This window comes from Motacilla alba, chromosome 2 (genome assembly GCF_015832195.1).
Source record: "Motacilla alba alba isolate MOTALB_02 chromosome 2, Motacilla_alba_V1.0_pri, whole genome shotgun sequence".
NCBI lineage: Eukaryota > Metazoa > Chordata > Aves > Passeriformes > Motacillidae > Motacilla > Motacilla alba.
Window position 1 is genome coordinate 150,168,840 of NC_052017.1, and position 16,438 is coordinate 150,185,277.

The window sequence follows — 16,438 nt, forward strand, 5'->3', positions numbered from 1 at the left end:
TTCAGTTGGAAGGGGCCTGAAAGATCATCCAGTTCCAACCCCCCTGCCGTGGGCAGGGACACCTTCCAGTAGAACAGGTTGCTCCAAGCCTCATCCAACCTGGACTTCAACACTTCCTGGGATGGGGCAGCACAGCTTCTCTGGACAACCTGTGCCAGGGCCTCCCCACCCTCACAGGGAAGAATTCCTTCCCAATATCCCACCTAAACCTGCCCTCTGGCAGTGGGAAGCAATTCCATGTGTGCTGTCCATCCATCCCTTTTCCAAAGCCTCTCTCCAGCTCTTTTGGAGCTCCTTCAGGTACTGGGAGCGGCACTAAGGTCACCACAGATCTCACCGATTGTTCAAACTGCACAATCCCAACCCTCTGAGCCTTTCAATATATTTAATGGGATATTAAGGCAAACAGATCCCACACATCACAGCAAAGTGAATATTCCACTTATGGGTCACCCTTATTTTTCTTGTCACCTTCCTCCAACCCCATCCAGGCAGAGCTGCCATGAGATCTGGGAGTGCTTTCAGCACAAGCAAGGTGTAAATTTTAGTCTCACCTCACTCACATGTGGAATAACTTTCAAACCTGCTGAGTTCACCCCCAAACCAGTGGAAATCTTACCCGGGATCTTCTTCCTCCATCATCCACTTCAACCACTCCAAATCTCGGAGTTATCCAAATATGAATTGCCAGGGCACTGGCACTGCCAAAATAGTGGAGTGTTGAAGAGCTGGACTCATCTGTACCCAGAGCTGAGCGCTGTCCATAAACTCTCACTTTTAGCTGTGGGGGGGTGTTTGCTAACCTGGAACCCCAAATGCGGCATTACCCAAAATCCTTGGATGACAGGACAGCTATCCAGGAGGGATGGATGGGCATTGGAGCCTGACAAGACTAAAGGTTTTCCTGGAATGTTACTGCTGGGAAGGCCAAAAAGCCTTTCCACTCAAGTGTCTGGCAAAAACACTGCTTATATTCAGTCCAAACCAGCCTTTACCTCTGCGTCTCCATCCCAATTTTCCAGTGATGAACATGGATCAGTTCTCCAGCCTTGAGAGTTCCTAGGCTGTCACTAAACCTGCAACATTTATATGGAGAAGTGAAGGACTATTTTTCTCTAGTGTCACCATTTTTCTTATCTCAGGCAATTCTTCCCTGCTGTTGAGTGTGTCCATATTTGGGAATCCTTTCTCCTTCTACTAAGAAATCCCATCTCTTTCAGAATCATGGAAAGGTTTGGTATAAATCCAAAGGGACCTCCAAGACCATTTAGTTCCAATCCCATCCCATGGGCAGGGACACCTTCCACTATCCCAGGTTGCTCCAAGCCCTGTCCAACCTGGCCTGAAAGGATGAGGGAGCCACAGCTTCTCTGGGCAACTTAATCCATTGTTTCCCCTCTATGACAGGGAAGAATTTCTTCCCAAATTCTAATGTAAATCCTCTTTTAGTTAAAAACCATTTCCCCTTTGTCCTATCACCATCTGCCTGGGTGAAAAGCTGCTCTCCCTCTTTATTAAATCTTCCCTTTTCGCTTCATATTCCCTCCATTTTCATCTCCCTGTGATCCTTTGGACGGGAATACAGGTCCCTCAGTAACAGGTGGGGAAATTCACCCAGTGTTGCACCTTTTCCATGCTCCATCAGGAGCCTGACAGAGATTCCAGCTGGCATCATCCAAGAATTCCCGCGTCTTTCATCTCCCAATCATCTCCAGGTGACGTCCTCGTTTACCGTACAATTGACTTATTATGGTGGATGATCCCATTTAATCCATGACTTGCATCCAAGCCACCTGGTTGTTCATGATATCCTGATCCTTCCCGGAATTGCTGAGGCTTCCCGAATTTGTGCCACCAGTAAATTCCGTCCTATTTGGCATCTTTCAAGGTCTTAACAGAAAATATTAAGCAAGAGCACTCCAAAACTGAGGAATGGTGCTGATGAATTTTGCCAGGCTCATATCCCACTCCCAACACTTTAAATATTTCCAGCTCCTCCACTGCCAGGCCTCTAAAAAATTCTCACCCATCTTATATCGCTTTAATTTCCATCTGTGCCATCTTAATGAATATTCCCACATCATTCTGTGTTATTACTTTGCTAAACTTGTGAAAATCTGACTTTATTAACATGAAAACAGCAAACACAACATTGGATTTTAAGTATTTTTCTGGGGTTTTTTATTGTTTTCCTTCTTTCAAACCTTGTTTTTACTCCTGGCACTCTATTGAGATCAGACAGTGGCTGTTACCCCTCCTCTTTTTAATTAAGGGACTAAATTCTGACTTCATGATTCTGCCTTGACCCATCTATAAACAATATTTGGGAGTGGACCCGGACCTGTTGTTCTGTATCTCAGTTTTCCAAGAGTTCTGGGATGGAAAACATCCTGTCCTGCTTTGTCACGGTTTGAATAAATTGAATTTCTTTTGTTCTGCCTCAGTTGTGGTTGTTTCTTTTTATGGATGCCTTTTTCTGTGCTGTCTTGACCCCTAAAATCAAAAGCTTTTTATATATTGAATAAACAAGTGGGTAATTTAATATTCAGTTTTCATCTATCACTAGTTTATTTTGCCAATTTAAAGCTAAATAATTTTACATAATATTTAAATAACTTTAAATAATTCATTTTAAATAAATGAATAAATACCATTCCATGTCTTTCTCAAGATCTAAGTAATTTTGACTATTGCAAATTTTTACTCTATATATTTCTTAACCTCCCTCATGTTGTTTTTTTCTGCTGCTCCATTTTTCATCCCTTCCTTTAAGCTTCCCTCTCATTCCTGGAATAATCTTTGAAATTTTTCACCTAAGTCAGACCACAGTTACTCTCTCCAGAAATTTTTTCTCCATTTTTCCTCTTTTTTACAGAAAAAAAAAAAACAAAACAGATTTTTCTGAATCTTTGATTTCAGTGAACCACAAGCTTCACACTTTGCCTTTGAACTTCCAGTTCACTTCTCTTTTTTTCTGGATATCGACAAATATATCTGGATATCAACAAATATATCTGGATATCAACATATTTATCTATATATCTACCATGTATCAACGTTTTTCTGCCTATCTAAAAGTGAATCATCCCAAAACTGGAAGGGATGAGGGGACAATATTATTCCAAGTTCTTTACACTCCTGATCCCAGAAATCAGGGTGTGCCACCTCAAAAACTTCTCTGCAGGCAGGGAAGGGATGGGTGAGGAAGGAAAGACACGATTGGTCTGTTGTGTTGGAGGCTAAAAGGAGCTGAAGTCGGATTAAATAAAAATTAATTGGCAAAGACAAAATGCTGTGGAATCATGTAGGATACTGAGAAGTAGGACAACAAATGGAGAGAGTGTTGGATGTGGTCATTGAAGCTGGACTTGTGGATGGATGAGGAAGGAGCTCGGTCCTGCTGGGATGGATTGGCAAAATTCAAGGGAAGTCCAGAGTTGGAAGGGACCTTCAAGGATCACCAAGTCCAGCTCCTGGCCCTGCACAGGGCACTCCAAGAATCCCAGAGTGTGCCTGAGAGTTGTTCTGGCAGGGAAAGGCAGCCCTGAGACTCCCCCGTGTCCCGAGCAATGCCCCCACCCTGCAGGCAGCAGGTGACGGGGGGATTCTGCCCCCCTGCTCCACTCTGGTGAGATCCCACCTGGAATTCTGCATCCAGCTCTGGAGTCCAACAGCAGAGGGATGTGGAGATGCTGGAGCAAGTCCAGAGGAGGCCACGGAGATGCTCCAAAGGATGGGGCCCTCTGCTGTAGAGCCAGGCTGGGAGAGCTGGGAATGTCCAGCCTGGAGAAGAGAAGGCTCTGGGGAGACCTTGGACCTTCAGGCACTGGAAGGGACTCCAGGAGAGTTGGAGAGGGACTTTGGAAAAAAGAATGGAGTGACAGGTCACTGGGAATATCTTCCCACTGCCAGAGGGCAGCGTTAGATGGAATATTGGGAAGGAATTCTTCCTTGTGAGAGTGGGGAGGCCCTGGAATGGAATTCCCAGGGAAGCCGTAGCTGCCCCTGGATCCCTGGAAGTGTCCAAGGCCAGGCTGGATGGGGCTTGGAGCAACCTGGGATAGTGGAAGCTGTCCTTGCTCATGACAGGGGTTGGAACAAGATGGTTTTTAAAGTCCCTTCCACCACAAGCCACTCCACGATTCCATGACAAAACACAGACATTTACTAAGAAGAGGCCTCCAGATGACCCCAACTCCACCCTCGCAGGGCTCCCTTTAAAGCCAGTGAAGGGAAGCTGGTAATCCCCAGTGCCATCCACTTTTTGATGAAGCTTTTGTCTGATGAAATTTAGATTTTTCTGCCTGACTGGAAAAAGAAACAGCTCCAGTGAGTCACCCAGGAGCCACCTATGGTAGAGAACACAGGCTGTGCTTAGGCCAGGTGACTCCCACTCTGGATTTTTTGTCCTGCTTCCATCTGTCCGTGACTCCACAAATTTTCAAGAAGTTATTTCTGCTGCATTTTCTGCTAATTGGTGCTCTGACAACTTTATGCCATGACCATACAGACCCTAATGATGGGAATTGGCTTCCTTGTCACGCTAGTCCCAATATTGTGCTGGATCCCCATGGCAACACCCAGCACAGGCTAATTTTATTACTTAGCAGGGGTTACTTATTTAGCTTGACTCATCCAGATCTGTATCTGGCGACAGACTTTGCTGCCAGCCTGTCAGTCAAAGGCACTGTTGATGATGCTGAAGGTTGACAAAGTGATGTCAGGCACTTCTCAGTCACAGACTCGGTGACAGTCTCTGGGTTTGACAAGTGACAAGTTCGTAGTGAGGTCTCCCTTTCCTTTCTCTGCACAACCAAAGTTGATAAGGAGGGAAAATCTTCCTGATAAAGGGAAGGAAGCAGCTCTGTGACTGGCCAGTCTCTGCATGTTGCCCTCGTACTGCAGAATGTTGATAGGAGATCAACAGTGCCATCAGCTGAATAAAGTGTGGAAAAAAATACTGGAGACTCCCAGCTGACAGCAGCCCCCAGGAATGTTCCCAGCATGAGAAAGCCTTGGCTTTTTTAGTGTTCAAGCACCAGAAAAGGGTGGAGTCACCATGTCTGGAAGTGCTCAAAAAACCACACGGATCTGGCAACTGAGGACATGGCTTAATGGTGAACATGGTGGTTGCTGGATTTGGTGATCCCAGAGGACCTCTACAACCTTTAACAATCCCATTATTCCAAATAATCCAAATTTCAGATGGAAAGTCACATGGCCACAGGCTTCCTACATGATGGAGTGTGGATTTATGGGTCACGTGGGCTTTCACGTAGGGTTGGCAGCAACTGTCACTGGGATGGAAAAGGGAATCACACAGGAATAAAAAGGGAATTTAAGAGGGATCAGGATCCATTCTCTGATCCTGACCACAACTGTCACAGCTTGTGCCTGAATGTCTCATCCTTCCAACCAGAACGATCTTTCTGGAAACATCCTTGGCCCTCAGAGTGTGCCTGGGCATTCCCTGGAACAAATCCAGTGGGTTCAGGACACACTCAGGGACCACTTTACATCTAGACAACTCTGAAGTCCATGGTAGGACTGACACAGCTCAAAGGAAGCCTAAAATGCCTGAATTGTGGATATTCATCCCTCTGGGATCCAATCCAGAATCACATCTTGGGCATTTTTGCTGTTTTCAGAAAATGCTTGAGGGACCTACATTCCCAGGGTGACCAAACACAGGTGATGCCTGAAGGAATTGTCCTCAATCCTCTGGCTAGAGGAAGAGGAACCTGAGCAAGCTGGTCTAGGGCAAGGTGTCCCTACCCATGTCCGGGAGGTTGGATTAGATAAGATTTAGGGTTCCTTCCAAGCCAAACCATTCCATGATTCAATGATTCCAACCTCCACGTGACAATATCCCTGGGCTCCCCTTTTTTCTCTCAGAGCCCTGAACACAACTCACCTTTTTGTAGAAGCCTTTACATATTTTTTGTACAAAATCCAGCAAGTCTGGAATCTTTCCTTCCATCCTTAGGAGCATCTGCTTTTTAGCTTTGGGATAAGTGAGCTTAAGCAAAAATTTGGGAAATGCAAGTACAGTTCCCTTTTCTGCTTGGAGAGGTTCAACTTGTCACTTCACATTCTTCAGACAGGGGGTGCAAAGCAGCAAAATGAAGCTCAGACACAGGAAAAAAGGTGTAGGAGCTCTTTAGAGACTGAATCAGAGCTGTGAATCTAAACTTATTTTGGATACTTCCCATGGAGGAGAAACATTTAATATCAAGCAGCCAGTGGAAGACAGACCTGAAGACCTTGGAGAAGGGTGCTCACATTTTCACCCTTTTCCAGCCCAACGAAACCTGAATTCCTTCCTGCCCAGTGGCAGAGTTTCATCAGGAGGGTGGAGACCAACTCCACCCCAACAAGCCCAAAGTCTTGTTGTTGACACACACCCATGAGAGGTGGAGCTTCTACTGGATCATCAAACCTCGGTGTGGCCACGGGCACGGGGAGAGAGGTTCCCTGCTACTGAGTCACATGTGAAGATGGTGGAGCATCCAAAAAATCCCCTGGCAAAAATTCTGCCCCTCTGGAATCACAGGAGCTGAACTCCAAGTGGCTGAGTGTAATGATCTGTATTTTCCCGCAAAACAATGATCACCAGGATGCTCAGGAATTTGATGCCATGGTTACCATGACATGACCATGGTGTCAGATAGGGTTGGTTGGTGTTTGTATCATGGCAGGTGGATCCATCCTGTTTATTCCTGGGATTGCAGAGGCGAAGGCTCTGGGGTGACCTTGTTGTGAGCTCTCAGTAGCTGAAGAGGGGATCCAGGAGAGATGGAGAGGGATTTTGGACCATGGGCATGGATTATCAGGATTTTGGACAAGGGTGTGGTGTGTCAGGACAAGGAAGAATGGCTTCCCACTGACAGTGGGTGGGTTTTATGGGATATTGGGAAGAAATTCTTCCCTGTGAGGGTGCTGAGGCCCTGGCACAGGTTTCCAGAGAAGCTGTGGCTGACTCAGCCCTGGAAGTGTCCAAGGCCAGGTTGGACAGGGTTTGGAGCAACGTGGCACAGTGGAAGGTGTCCCTGCCCATGACAGGGGTTTGGAACTGGATGATCTTGGTGGCCACTTCCAACCCAAAATATTCTGGGATTCTATGGAGTGGCTCAAAAAAATGTCCAGATCTGGGCTGGGCAATGTAGGAGAGAAGGTGGTAAAACAAAGGGAGTTCAGAGAAGGACCATCAGAAGGATTAAAGCTTTGGAGAACAGAGAAGGAGTCAGAGACCCCACCAAAGTCTATCCAAGAGATATCCCAGACAAAATACATTTCTGTGGAGAAGAAGAAAATTGCAGCAGTGAGAAATTTAATTTAGTAGAGAGGTGCAACAAGAGCCACTGGCTGTAGGGAGTCCACAAATCAAGAGTAGAAATATTTTACACAGGACTAATTTCACGTGTGGCTGATAATCAACAACTGGAACAGCTGAGCAAAGCTTGGTGTTCACTCCCTGCCACAGAACATCTCAGAAAAATGTCGGGTTTAATCATTCAAACAAGAATTTACTGTAAGGGAAGTTAGAGCAGATGAAGCACTTCACCTTCTTACCCGCAAACACCAAATTTCTGTCATCTGCCTTTCCTGGTATTTGTGATAAGCAGAGAGAGATTACATCTCCCTATATTACCCTATAAATTAGGACAGTCTCCCAGGGACAGGCTGGGAGAAGGTTTAGATTGATCCCACTGAGAATTCCTGAAGGCTTTTGGCACACAAACCTTTCTCCCTAACACACCACGCTTCGTTGATATTCTCAGCTCTCCAGACCTAAAATGACATTTCAACCAAAGTCCCTTCTGGCTCCTGTCAGTCAGTGCTTAAAACCTTTCCCAGGGCTTATTCCACCCCTGACAGAGACAGAAGGGAATTTTCAAGGCCTCCTGAGTCCTACAAGCTGTCTAAGCCTTACCGAACTGCTCTGTCAAACCACAGCTTCCACATACTTATCAGGTTTAAAGCAGGTCAGGTTTCTTCCCTGCCTTTGCTTACAGAAATAATCCAAATTTTCTTTAGTGTTTAACATCCAACCTCAATTTCCAGTCTCATTTAACTTCGGCTTCTCTTAACTCTGCCAAGCTAAAAGGAGCCAGTGTATTCTGGTGTCATTTTCTGGTGTGAATCCTCTGGTCCCACTCTCCTCATTATTGTTGTTTCTGTTTTTTTTTCATTAGGATCCCATTTTGTTCTTGACAGTGGCAGTGGAATTCTACCTGGGAAGCCAGGAGGGTGTTGCCACTTCCAAAATCAAAATCCAAATCCCTCCCATCCCAACACACACCTGGACACCCCCTGGGGTTGTTTGTGTTGGGTTTTGGGTTTGTTTCCAGGGCTCCATCTCTCCGTAAGCTCTTGATTATCTTTAGATCAAGGAATACCTTAAAGGTAACAGACCTTAAAGGTAACCTACCTTAAAGGTCTTTCCTTGCCTCCACAATTTTGTTGGAACACTCCAAATCCTCTTTCCCTGAAGTCTGGCACTGCTGCACCTCTGCAGGAGCTCTGGTGTTTTGACAGTGTTTTGCCTTATGGAAAGATTTCCAACCTTTCCAAGACTTTATGACAGAGTTAAGACAGTGGTTAAGTATTTATATCCCTATTTCTTCAATCACACAGATTTATCCCAAGAATTTCTCGGTATGGAATGACTTTTAGGTATGAGAGGATGTCTCCACAGACATTTCTACTCCACAATCCACCAAGGAGCTTTACCGTGCCAATCCCACTGTGCTTTCCCGTTGAGGCTCAACCACCTGGAATGCTGAAAGCACTGGATCTTTTCCAGTTTCATGGCTGTTAATTAGGATATTGCTCAAATGTGCCTTGAGCTGCCCAGTTCCGAGCAAGGATCTGGATGCAACCAGATCTGGTGGCTTTCACCAAGTGGATTTTTTCCCTATGTGCCCAGAAAATTATGTTTCATCCAGTTTTGTTTTTTTTTTTTAGCACCTGAACTCAGAGAGCACAGCAAGATAAAATAAAGGATAATTTTCACTCTCATAGAGAAGGATTAGGGTGTAGGTCTTTCCCTTTCCCACAGCTCCGTCAGCTTTGTGTCATCTGTGGCTGTGGAAATTTTCATTAGCAATGCTTCTCGGGTTTCTGGGAACCATCTTCCATTGGGGAGGAAGGAGAGGCTGCTGGGAATGGCAGCAATATTCCCACGTGTGTTGTCGTGACGAGTCTGTGACAGGCAAAGCACCTCATTAAAGCTCCTTCCCTCACCTCACCTCCATCCCTAAAATCTCCAAGTGCTCCAGTGATTCACAAACTTTGCCTCTTCGGCTTATTCAGCTGTTTTATGGGAAATTGCACAACACCAGGGTTTTCCAATTTGGATCACAACAAACCCAACAAAAAGTCTATCAGCTTTTCCTGTGAAATATAAAATACCAGCAGCTCAATCCAAAGGGAGAAGTAAATAATTTCTCCCCAGCTCCAAGCATTTGTAGCTGTCTCTCCAAATAGTGGATAAGATATGAAATAAATTATGACGTTTGAAAGGGTTGCCCTGATGTGGATAAAGTGAAATTTGCTACCAGGAAGGTGCTGGAGTGGGAAAATTGATTCATTGCTCCATGTTGGGCTTATTTCCCAGCTTCAGGATAAAATTTGGTAAATAATTGACAGCTTTCCAAAGGGAGGCTGAGCATCCTGCTTTGCCAGCATGACCCAGGACCTGAGACCATGGGATTTATCCCAATTCCAGACTTGGAAGCACCACATCCCACTGGCCTCCAAGCGATTCCCATGCCCAGCAGCTAAGTTAATGATCAAAGGATCCAGAAACCAGGCTTGATTTTGAACTGGCTTTGGGAAAACAGACATCTTTGGGCAACTGCCAGCCCGTGGAATCATTTCCCCAAAGCACGTGGAAGCCCAGCCTGCTGTCACTTGCCCCTTGACAGTTGTTGACCAGTGCAATACGTGTGACACAAGCCAGCTCTGGGCTCGTGGAGCCAGACTGGAAGGAGCAAACAAACCTTGTCACATTCCCCATCCAAGCCCTGGCATGGGGCCACACCTTGCAGTGCCAGCTGTGTTTTTCCTTTTCCATGGGACCAGCCCCAGGACATAAACCTGGGGAAGAGCCGAGGTATGGCAGGAGTCTGCTTGCTGTGGTGATGTCACCTCGTCAGGGAACTCGTTCCTCTGCAAATCCCAATCCAGACTGGAGCTGGGCTTTCCCCTGATCACCCCGAGGGAATCCGCCCACAGGATCAACAACAGCTGGTGGAGGGTGGGAAAACATATAAAGCTCCTTGGGAGAAGCTCTCTGGATCTGTCCTGGCTGCCTGGATCTGCTCTCAGCATGAAGAAACTCCTGCTGGGATTCCTGCTGGGCCTGGCATTCGTGGAGTTGGGTAAGAGCTCCTCATTCCCAACACTCCAGGTCCCCCCCCCCCCCCCCCACCCTGGGAAATTTCTGGGAGGGGAAGGAGGGAAAAGACCTAGTAACCCCCAGGTAGGGGAAATGATGCCTTTTGTATTGAAGAAGGTTGAAGGAGAGGGTGAAATAGGAAAGGGGAGATGCATTCCTGGTGGGAAGAGCTGTGATGCCTGACTGGAAGCGATGCATGTCCTTTGGATTCCTGTCACCCACATCCAGGGATGGAGGGGACAACCACAAGGCAAAGGGCAGGACCGGCCTGGGCAAGAGCTTAAAGTGCCAGTCTGTACCTGAGCTGCCACCCTGTCCCATCAGGAATGTTCATCCTGAGCTCCTGACCTCCCTAAAACCTCCCAGCTGGCTGCTAGAAGTGCTGAAAGCCAGAAGGTGAAACTTCAATACAGATAAGGGTGGGGATATGAGAAATAACTCCAAGGACATTGGAAAGTTTTATTAAACCCTCAGCTCCAGGATTTTCCCTTATTTCAGGAGATAGGTGGAAATGGGAAATTCCCCTGGGTCTGTGATGAGTCTGGATCTTGGGCAAGCTGGCAGCAGGGTTTGGCCATTGCTGTGTCCTTCCTCCATGCAGATGTGACCAACTGCAGCCACATCCCTGTCTGGAACAGGCATTCCAGGGATGACACCACCCCAGGGGGGTTTAACCCACAGCCCATGGGCCCCAGAGATCCCCAGGCTGTTTCCACGGAAGATGTCAAAAGGAAAGGCAGCCTGGGCAGGGATCAAACATCTCCATCTGAATTCCTGCCTTGGATTTAATGGAATTTCTGAGAAACCGCCCAAGGTCTCAAAGAATTTTATGGAAACAGAGTTATCAACCCCATTTGCTTTACAGTTGAAATCAGGCAGAAATAACTTTTTTGGGATGATCCAAAGGGAAGAAGCTGGTCTGGGCACCCCTGTTGTGGCTGAGGGACGTGTCTGTGACTGTTCATATTCCTGAGGTTTGATATCAAGGAATAGAAGGTCCTGTTGGACACTGAGGAACAGGGAATTATTGGCTCAGATCAGGATGCAGAGCTGTTCCTGTTCAGTTCTCCTGTCCTGATTCTTATGGATTTGGGCTTTCCTCTTCCATGCAACCTTCCCACAAAACCCATGTCCTCTAAATGCCCCACCCAGAGTCGGTGAAAGATGAGGGGGTTGAGGTTTTCCTTCCTTATACCCGCTTTTATCTGGGATTAATTCCCCCAGGCACTTCCCAGTTTATCCATGAAAATGTTGAGGTTTGTAAATGGGAGCCACCTCACCCCAAGAGTTGCAGGGCAGTTTCTCAAGTGCCTGAAGCCAGAACTGCTCTGTCCATCCGTCCGTCCATCCTACACATCCACAGACATCCAAATGATTGCTGATAATGTGTTACCTCTGTTAAAATATATAAGAATTTTATGGATTGGATCATGGATTATTGGGAAGGGATCTAGTGAGGTTCTGAGCTGGGATAAACAGGGATGGCTCCACCACCCTTGTTTACAGGGAATATGGCTCCAAGAAAATTGAAATATTCCCATGAAAAAAATCCTTTCCACTTCTGCAAAGAGACAAGGAATTGTCTCCTTGAATTGAATTCCTTAGCAAGAGCTAAGGAACGAGAAAGAGAAGTTTTGCACTGTGTAGGCTCTAACCCACAGCTGAATTTTCCAAAGGAGCTGCTGCGAGGAGTAGATGCCTTTAAAATTCCTTTCTGAAGTCAGGTGTTCAAACAAATGCCTTCAGAAATATTTATCCTTATCACAAAGCCCCAGAGGTTCCTCTGCCGGCAGAACGGGAACAAAAAAACAGCGTCGGTGTGAATTTTTACCAATAGATGGCACTGGACGCTTGCAGGTCGTTTTTCAGCCAGTGGAAGGAGGGTAGGATAGAAAATCTAAAGCCAGGCTGGTTTTTGTCATCAAGCCACACCAGCAGGACTTTGGAAAATCCACACTCTGTGTCTGCTGGCTGTGGATGGACGGCGCTCACACTGAGGTTTTTTGAGAGCTGCTGTGACCAAGATTTGAATATTTAGAGATGTCCTTCCCTCAGGTGGCAGCCAGCAAGGGTTTGTACATTGCCTCTCCAAAAAGCAGCAGTAGCCCCTGACGAGAGCAGCTTTGAGGCCACATTCAGCCCTCAGGATCTCTGATACAGCTCTGAAATTTAAATCCTGCTCTCAGTCACTGATTCCTGCAGAATTTCCCTTAAAGAAGCAGGAAGGAGCTGTGAGGGGAGGGATGGGGGAGCTGCCACTGTCACAGCTGGGGAATGCTGCTCTCAGCAGAAGGAGCTGGTTTTTGCCATGGAATATCCTGATTTGGAAGGGACCCACAAGGATTATCAAAGTCCAGCTCCTTGCCTTGCACAGAACATCCCAACAATCCCACCCTGTGCCTGAGGGTGTTGTCCAAACTCTTCCTGAGCTCTTGATGCCGTGACCATTCCCTGGGGAGCCCGTTCCAGTGCCTGACTGTGGAAGAACCTTTTCCTGATATCCAACCTAAACCTCCCCTGACACAGTTTCAGGACATTCCCTTGGATTCTGTCAATGCTCCAGAGAGTGGAGATCAGTGCTGCCCCTCCACTCCTTCTCATCAGGAAGTTGCACATCCCAAAAAGTCTGCCCTCAGCCTCCTCTTCTCCGGGCTGAATTCTTACAGAGGATACTCAGACCCACCAAAGCTAAAGCTTAGGTGGCTCTAAATCCCTCTTTCTTGGACTGCTGAGCCTCCAAAATCATGCTCAGGCCCATCTCCAGCAACACCACCCTTGTCCTCCAGTGCTGGGATTTGTCTTTTCCTCCCTGGCATATCCAAGCTTTGCCATGGCCTCCAGAGATGCTTAATTTTGGACATTGCTGCATTTTGGTCAGAAAGCTGCAGATTTGGGTCTGTCTTCCCTGCTGTGTCACCTCAGAGCCCTTCTGTCCCCTCTGCAGCCCAGTCCCTGAGATGTTACACGTGCAAGGAGCCCACAGACATTTCCAAGTGCAGGACAGCCATCGTGTGTCCCCCGAAAGCCACCGTGTGCACCACGACGCTGCACTCCGTGGAGACAGGTGAGTGCCACCACTGCCCCTGAGGGGTCCTGGGGAGAAATCTGAGAATTCCAGGATGGGTTGGGTTGGGAGAGAGCTTAAAGATCATGAAACTCCAAAGTCCCACATTCCAGTTGGCCAGGTTGCTCCAAGCCCCATCCAGCCTGGCCTTGGACCTTTTCAGTGATGGAGCAGCCACAGCTTCTCTGGGAAACCTGGGCCAGGGCCTCAGCACCCTCACAGCCAAGAATTCCTTCCCAATATCCCATCTAACCCCGGCCTCTGGCAGTGGGAAGCCATTCCCTGTGTCCTGCCCCTCCATCCCATGTCTCCAGCTCTCCTGGAGCCTCTTTAGGCTCTGGAAGAGGCTCCAAGGTCTCCCTGGATCCTTCCCTTCTCCAGCTGAACACCCTCAGCTCTCCCAGCCTGGCTCCAGAGCAGAGGGGCTCCATCCCTTGGAGTATCTCCATGGCCTCCTCTGGACCTGTTCCAACAATTCCCTGTCTTTGTCGACCCCAGAGCTGGAGTCAGCTCCCACTATTCAGGAGGGGTCTTACTAGAATAGAGGCAGAGAATCACCACCCTAATATCTGCTGGCCACACTTCCCTCTCCCCATCCCAGTCCCAGCTTGGATTACCCTTTTTACATCTCTGTAAAAACCCAGGTGAAATTATCCAATGTTAGAGAGGGAAGGAGAGAAATCCCTCCGATTTGGAGCCTCACAGTGAAGTGTCAGGGCTCACTGCACCTGTTCCCTCTGTGTTGCCTTTCCTACCCCAATTTCCCTGTGGACCCTGAATTTATAGACAGTGCAAACATCTGCAGGGAATTGTGTCCCCTGTCCATGCTGGAATGATTTTGGAAAGAGCAGGAGGGTGAGAGAGAGTCAGCAGTGAGAGCTGGCAGGCCTGTTCCCACAAAAAACAGGCTGGGTTAGAGGCACCCATGGATTAGGGATGTCCAACACCTCCTCTGTCAGTATTTCTCAATCCCATTTTCCTTCCCTATTTTTTCCCCTCTCACACTTCCTCCTCCTCTCCAATCCACCTCTCCCAGGTTATCCCTTTTTTGGCAACATCACCGTGACCAGAGACTGTGAGGAGGAATGCCTCTCCTACAACGGGATAGGGGCCCAAAAGCCCAAATCCTGCTGCTACACCGACCTGTGCACGGATGACACCAAGAGCAGCAGTGGGGTGAGGAGCAGCTCTGCAGCGCTGGGTCTGGTGGCCCTGGTGGCTGGCACGGTCCTCCAGTACTCCCTGTGAGGTCACAAATATCCCAGCTCCAGCTGAAAGCTCACCACTCTCCCTGCCAAGCTGCCTCATGAACTCTTAGATGCTTTGGGAATGTCCTTCTTCGCTGATGTGTGGCTTCGTCCCATCTTCAACGCTGGATCCAAGCCAAGAGTTTGGGCACCTGGACTTAAACCCCTCAGATCTCCAGTTTCCAGCTGTTTAAGCAGATGTTCCTCACCTTCAGCTGCTTCTGGTCCTCAGGATCCACAGAGAATGGGTTGGCTTGGAAGGAACATTCAAGATCATCCAGTTCCAACCCCCTGCCATGGGCAGGGACACCTTCCACTAGACCAGGTTGCTCCAAGCCCCATCCAACCTGACCTGGAACACTTCCAGGGATCCAGGGGCAGCCACAGCTTCTCTGGGAATCCTGTGCCATGTCCTGATTGAGAGGAGCAGATGGATCTGGGTCCAGTTACTTCCTGCCCATCACAGTGTGGGTGGCAACTGCAGAGATCTGGAGCTTAATTCCAAGGATAAGCTAAGGAATGAGTTCAGAAGGGCTCAGCTTCCATGTGGGAACAGGATGGATTTCTGGAAAGCTCAGCACACCCCCTGGACTGACAGACCCGTAGGTCAGACCTGCAACCCAAATTTCCAAGTTTGGTCAGAAAAACACACCCTCACCTCAGCTTCTGCCTGAGCTCAGGTTGCACTTGGAGCTCCCAAATTTCCCTTTCCAGGTGTTTTAAAGATTATTCCAAGCAAATTCTTCTCTTATTCTGCCCTCCTTTCATCCTTCCAGAGCAGAAACTGCAGAATAGGAAAAATAACGGTTATCCCAGACCCTCAGCTCTAGGAAAAATCAATTAAAAGTGCTGGGATCCCAGCTGGGATTTGCTTGGAGCAGATGTGGGATAGATTCTGAGGCCCTGCCTGCTGTAAAAGCAGCTGGAGTGGAAGCAGATATGAATGAGCCAGGTGTGTCCAGCTCACAGAGATGCAGGAAATTTGCCACTCCCTCTGTTCCTATTGCCAGGGATCATCCAGATTAGGAAGCAAGGGGTAGAGTGGAGCCTGAATATATCCCATGCACCATTCTTATGTGTTCACAGCCTCCCTGCAACCTCCTCTGTGGAAAAGTCTATTTTTCCTCCATTTTTTTCCCTTTTCCACTCTCTTTCCACAAGAAACCAAAGTAGGGGGCTCTTCTTCCTCCTTGCACAGAGGGAATAGTTTCTCAAGATCTGTCTCAGTAACACTTAGGAGAAAACTCTGACAATTTTGCATTCCTTGGCAGAGCTCAGGAGGATGGTGAGCTCTTTTTCCTGGAGGTGAAACCCTCAGAGCTCCACTAAAACACTGAAAACTCCCTGGCAATGCTGAGATCTACAGGGAGCGAATGCCATGGAGAGGATAATAATTGGAAGTTACTCAAATCCCAGTATTCCACCCACCCTCGCAGACACTGAGCACCAGCCCCTGCTTCCCACTCGTCTGTTCTGTTTCTCCCTCCTTCAAAACCAGTAGGATGTGTCAGGCCAGAAGCAAAGCTCCATCCCTGCCATCCTCAGATCACATTCCTTTTTTTTTTTAATCCTGGCTTCCAGCTCTGTCTCCAGCAGCCTTTCCACATTTTCTGCAGGATCCTGGGCTCTGCTTTCCACCCGTGGATGGGGCAGGGTCTGGATACAGAAGGACTGGGAGGGTGAGGGTGAGAATTTCGTAAATAAAGTTGGATTCTCTGGTTTTCA

The 16,438-nt window shown here is 47.7% G+C and overlaps 1 protein-coding gene across 1 annotated transcript; it reads left to right on the forward strand.

Annotated features, from left to right (window-relative positions):
- The first annotated feature begins 10,013 nt into the window (after positions 1-10,013).
- On the forward strand, positions 10,014-16,438 carry LOC119697353 (secreted Ly-6/uPAR-related protein 1-like). The gene is made up of 3 exons (XM_038128050.1): positions 10,014-10,385; positions 13,347-13,466; positions 14,503-16,438. The coding sequence occupies exons 1-3, from the start codon at positions 10,334-10,336 to the stop codon at positions 14,712-14,714; spliced, it is 384 nt and encodes a 127-aa protein (XP_037983978.1). The 5' UTR covers positions 10,014-10,333; the 3' UTR covers positions 14,715-16,438.

Bases quoted from the DNA above. Each gene is read 5' to 3' on its own strand.
- LOC119697353 (XM_038128050.1), top strand. From the start codon at position 10,334: ATGAAGAAACTCCTGCTGGGATTCCTGCTGGGCCTGGCATTCGTGGAG. The intron at 10,386-13,346 runs GTAAGAGCTCCT...TCCCCTCTGCAG, and splicing joins CCTGGCATTCGTGGAGTTGG to CCCAGTCCCTGAGATGTTAC. The intron at 13,467-14,502 runs GTGAGTGCCACC...CACCTCTCCCAG, and splicing joins GCTGCACTCCGTGGAGACAG to GTTATCCCTTTTTTGGCAAC.